The 5,336-nt window shown below is 35.9% G+C and overlaps 1 protein-coding gene across 1 annotated transcript; it reads right to left on the bottom strand.

Annotated features, from left to right (window-relative positions):
- Positions 1–272: 272 nt before the first annotated feature.
- On the bottom strand, positions 273–1,097 carry LOC139854558 (uncharacterized). The gene is made up of 3 exons (XM_071843857.1): positions 1,026–1,097; positions 657–911; positions 273–548 (listed from the first exon to the last, which is right to left on the bottom strand). The coding sequence occupies exons 1-3, from the start codon at positions 1,095–1,097 to the stop codon at positions 273–275; spliced, it is 603 nt and encodes a 200-aa protein (XP_071699958.1).
- Between the last annotated feature and the right edge of the window lie 4,239 nt (positions 1,098–5,336).

Here is a 5,336-nt window from a genome sequence, read left to right as displayed (position 1 = left end):
GATCGAAGTCGAGGGTAACCTCTTCTTCGATTGCAAGGGGACCATCCACATAGTGTTTGACCCGGTGGCCACTTACCTCAAACCTTCACCATTAGAGTTATACAACTTCATCGTACCATATGGGTACACCTTCCTAACCACGAACTGTCCCGACCAACGGGACTTGAGCTTTCCCGGTGACAATTTGAAACGCGAATTATAAAGAAGAACACAGTCGCCTTCCTTAAATTCTTTCAGACTTTTGATCCGATGTCATGCCACCTCTTTGTATTCTACTTATAGATGAGAGAGTTTTCATAGGCATCGTTCCTCAACTCATCTAATTCGTTCAATTGGGTCAACCGAAGCCGACCCGCCTCATGATAATCAAGATTGCATGTCCTAAGAACCCTATGTGCTTTGTACTCGATCTCCAAAGGAAGATGACATGCCTTGCCATAGACCAAGCGAAAAGGAGTGGTCCCAATAGGAGTCTTGTAGGCGGTACGAAATGCTAATAATGCATCATCGAGTTTATTGGCCCATTCCATAGGATTTGAACCAACGGTCTTTTCAAGAATTCGTTTAAGAGACCGGTTAGTGTTCTCAACTTACCCACTAGTTTGCGGGTGGTAGGAGGTAGAAACTTTGTGGATAACTCCATATCGTTTCAAAACCTTTTCCATTTGAGCATTGCAAAAGGGGGTGCCCCTATCACTAATGAGGGCCTTCGGAGTACCAAAACGGGCAAAAAGCCCCATCAAGAACATGATTACAACTCGTGCATCAATAGGAGGAAAAGGCTTTACCACTACCCATTTAGACACATAATCGATTGCAACAAGTATGTATAGATAGTTATGGGATTTAAGAAACTGGCCCATAAAATCAATGCCCCAAACATCTAAGCAATTGAGTGATCGAACATAAATCTGCTCAAATAGAAAAATTGATGTTGAGTGCTTGAGGGAGTGTTTAAGAATGTTTACAGCTTTGATCTCCGGTCCAGTTTACCGTGAATAACACTTATCGAGATAATGATCTACGAAAGGGTGATCAAAGCTACACCCACCATTGATGGCAGTTGCCGCAACAATGGCCACTAGAGGTGGTTGCATAGGGTTTATGTTCGTAGAATATACCTGTTACCGTAAGAGTGTTTTCTGGATGCAATCTTAAGTTTGAGTAATACATAAAATGTTATGTCGAGTGAAGGATGTTAGGGTTGTACTTATAATAAAACCCTAACCCTAGAATGCCTCTTAATTAGGTTCTAGATCCTATCGGATAACAACCTTAAATAACGGGTTTATAGTTGGGAAAGGATCACGTTTAATTATGGATAAAATTATATCTGATTGCTTTCGTGTGCGCTAAGCAATACTCGCGTGTGCACCCCTAATCAGATGTTCTGGCAATATTCAGGACGTGCGTGATGCACGTGATACGCACGAGCGCCATGTGCGTAGGTACGCATATCATTAAGTCCCCCAGTTTAAGATGATGTGCGATCACCAAGGCGCATCATGTTAAACTACTACTTAGGAGTACTTAAAACAAAATAGCACGTGCTTAATCTTATTTCTAAAATAATAACCTTCAAGTAACCAAATCATTTGATCAAGATTTTATCATTATGTGGAATTAATTGCTGACAGACGTTGTCTATCAAACGTCTACTAATGCAGTCTTGGAAATGGCTGTCGTGCAGGCAATCATGACAGACTGTCAAATCAAGGCTTGCGTAACCACCAGCCAATGCTAACCTGCACCACACCATAGCCATAACATCCAATCATTCTTATCGTTAACCGTTCATTTAACTTGTCATCTGTTTAGATCATGACACGTGTACGGTTCTTAACAAATTACGCGTTTTGAAGCCCTAATTATTCCCGATTATAAATAGGACTCATTCTTATACCATTTAAGGTAAAAATTCAAAAATCAACTTCGTTTCCTTCTTCGCTTTCAAAAATTCTCCGATCAAGTTCCAGAAATCACACAATTACTCAGGTCAGTTTACTCTTCGTTTAAATCTTTTATCATGTCGACTTCCTTTACCAGTACAACCGTTTTTCATGTTCATTCGATATCATCAACCCTTGAGCCAGAGTCAATGAAATGCATTATTGAATGGCATCCTCCATTGCCGACTTTAATCCCACCCTTCCAAAGGCAAAAGAGTGAGCCCACAAACCACCCTCCAGCATGGTTGCTGTGTACGATCAAAACCTTGAGGTAGGGAACATCTGAATTCCTCCAACCACCTTTTATGAGAGTGTTGTCCGCTTACAACATAGGATTAGGTCAACTCCATCTGTACAGTGCTACCCAATTATCCTTGTTTGAGATGTGGTGTTGGGCTAACAATTGTGAGCCCTCATTGATAGTTTTTCAAAATATCTTCCGTTACCAAGTAAGCGAGCATGACTGGTACAGCTTTTTTGATCGAGTTGGCTTCAGCGCCGGTCAAAAGAAAGGTTTACAGAGTTCCTGGAAAGATTCTTTTTATTTTGTTGATAACAAATTTGTTCCCTGATGTGCGTAGAGGTGTATACGAAATAGTTATATTTTTATTGCGAAATACTATTAAATACGATACAATTTTACACAAGTTATTTATTTATTTATAGAGTGGATATACCTAAACCTTGATACAACACTTATAGGCAGTGAACCTAATCGTACAGTAGTGTAGTTTTTAGTAAGTCCGGTTCGTCCACAGGGAACTAGCCAAGTTGAATGCTATATTTTTAAAACTATATTTGTATAAATATAAATATATATATAAGTAGTATTATTATTATAAAAGGGGGTTTTTAGCGTTTAATGACCGGTTTGTCGATTTTATGTCTTAAGTTGCAGTTAAAACCTAATGTAAAATATTAAAAATAAAAATAACTTAATTTAAAGCGTAAAGTAAATGACAATAATTAAAGTACGATAAATAAAATGACGATAAATAAAATTGCGATAATTAAAAAGTACGATAATAAAAATGACAGTAAATAAAAGTGCGATGAAATATGAAATAAAGGAATTATGCTTATTTAAACTTCCGTAATCATGATGTTCAATGTGTTGATTTTAGTTTATTACCATGGGTTAATTGTCCTTTGTCCTGGATTATTTGATATGTCCATACGGTTTTGTCCGTAATAGTGCATCAATCATAAATATAAAGTGCGAAAGTCTTCGTCAAATTATCCTTATACCCGAAGTCAAATATTCCAACTAATTGGGAATTCGAACTGTAACAAGGTCTTAATACTTTGTTTAATGAATACACCAGGTTATCGACTGTGTGTAATCCAAGGTTTTATTACTTTGTTAACAATTACACCAATTACCCTTGTATGTAAATCACCCCTGTTTCAACAAGTCTATTGATTATTAATCCATCCCCGTGTCCGGTCAAATGAATAATTATTGGTATTTATAGATATCCCATCCACCGTACCCAATCAAGCGTATGTGGTTATATATAGATACGTTAAATTGTAACCTTTATATTAAATTGACGAGGTATCGTTTAGTTAATATAAATCCCATTAATAGCCCATAGTCCAATTTCCACAAGTGTCGGTCTTTTGTCCAAACCCCAATTATGGTCCAAAGTCCAGTTATCCCATCTTTAATATTTTAGCCCAACATCACGATTACTTCAATTTAAATAAGCATAATAATAACTTAGCTACGAGACATTAATTTAAAAAGGTTGAACATAACTTACAATGATTAATAATAGCGTAGCTTTACACGGACAGAATTTCGACTTACACACTTACAACATTCGCTAACATACCCTTATTATTATTAATCTTAAATTAACATTAAAATTATAAATTATATATATATATATATATATATATATATATATATATATATATATATATATATATATATATATATATATATATATATATATATATATCGTAAGAGATAGAGAGGATAGAAAAAGATGTGTTATTTTCGGCCAAAACACGCGAACTTTATAGGACCTGAGCTGATACAGTGCACTATGCGATCGCATGGTTTTTGGTCTTCCTGGCCATGCGATCACATGGCCTTCTTTTACAGCTCACATACTTTTGATTTTTATTTGCCGACGGTTTTAATAAATAAATATAATATATATATAATTTTAAGAATTATTTATATATTATATTATATTTATGTGCATAGTTGACTTGTAATTTTTAGTCCGTTGCGTCGAGCGTTGAGAGTTGACTCTGGTCCCGGTTCTGGATTTTCGAACGTCCTTTCGTACTATTTAATATCTTGTACTTTGCGTTTCACGGCTCGTACTCTTGTAATTTTTAGACGTTTCTCATCAATAATTTGAACCACTTTGATTGTACTTTGTACTTTTTGGCTTTTTGGTCATTTACGTCTTCAAATCATCGAATCTGTCTTTTGTCTTCACCTTTTATTATTTAAACGAACATCACTTGTAAATAGAACAATTGCAACTAAAAGCTTGTCTTTCTTGAGGGATAATGCTATGAAATATATGTTCGTTTTTAGCATTATCAAATATTCCCACACTTGAGCGTTGCTTGTCCTCAAGCAATATAGAACTTGAATAAAAACATACTTGAATCACTTCTTTATTCTTCACACTTTATACATCAGTGATTTCAATACGGCGGTATGAACAATGATAGTAACGATGTGGTTTACAGTCCTACATGACTATAAAAATTTAGATCCTTTAGGAAATTGGATCTTTATGAAAACATTTTATCTTTTGAAAATTTAATCTAGCTTTTACCCTAGATAAGTTTTCCGGAATAACCCTTCACCGGTGTTTGCAAATTGTTTTTGTGGGTTTGGTGGGCTTCAGATTTGAAAATTTTAGCTCAAAACTTGCGGTTTTGTGTCACCCACTTGCTAAACTTGTATTAGGAAAGCAACACGTCTAGTATACTTGCTCCGTATATTACCTTTTGGTAAACTACCGTCCGGTTGTAAAGGAAAGCGTTGAACAAGCAACTGTTAAGGCAATGTCCCGTGACATGCTCTTGATTATGGTCTATATCGTGTCGGATGCAATTACTATCCTTTGTAGGAGCAATAGTAAAGATCACCCTATAATTTTTCGGTCTGGCACAAGGTCCTGTCTTCGACCATGCTATACAACCACCTTTCTTACGGTTGACACCCGATTTGGTTCAGGTGACCTAATGAATTCCAGGTGAATTCCTAGGATTTTACGTTCAATGGTAATGAACGCATTAAAAATGGGTTTTCAGAAAACAAATCGGTTTGTAATTTTGATCAAAATATTTTCTCGTTCAAGCACGAGTTTAGATATCATCGAATTCTATGAGTTTGTAATTCTCAATCTTTAA

This window comes from Rutidosis leptorrhynchoides, chromosome 6 (assembly GCF_046630445.1).
Source record: "Rutidosis leptorrhynchoides isolate AG116_Rl617_1_P2 chromosome 6, CSIRO_AGI_Rlap_v1, whole genome shotgun sequence".
Taxonomy (NCBI): domain Eukaryota; kingdom Viridiplantae; phylum Streptophyta; class Magnoliopsida; order Asterales; family Asteraceae; genus Rutidosis; species Rutidosis leptorrhynchoides.
The sequence above is the reverse complement of the archived record's forward strand: the minus strand, read 5'-3'. Positions and strand labels throughout refer to the sequence as shown.

What these genes read in the sequence shown, in the direction of transcription:
- LOC139854558 (XM_071843857.1), bottom strand. Translation starts at nt 1,097, where the DNA reads ATGCAACCACCTCTAGTGGCCATTGTTGCGGCAACTGCCATCAATGGT. An exon ending in GTAGCTTTGATCACCCTTTC is followed by an intron (nt 912 to 1,025) that starts GTAGATCATTAT and finishes CTATTTGAGCAG; the next exon opens with ATTTATGTTCGATCACTCAA. An exon ending in GCAATGCTCAAATGGAAAAG is followed by an intron (nt 549 to 656) that starts GTTTTGAAACGA and finishes ATTCTTGAAAAG; the next exon opens with ACCGTTGGTTCAAATCCTAT.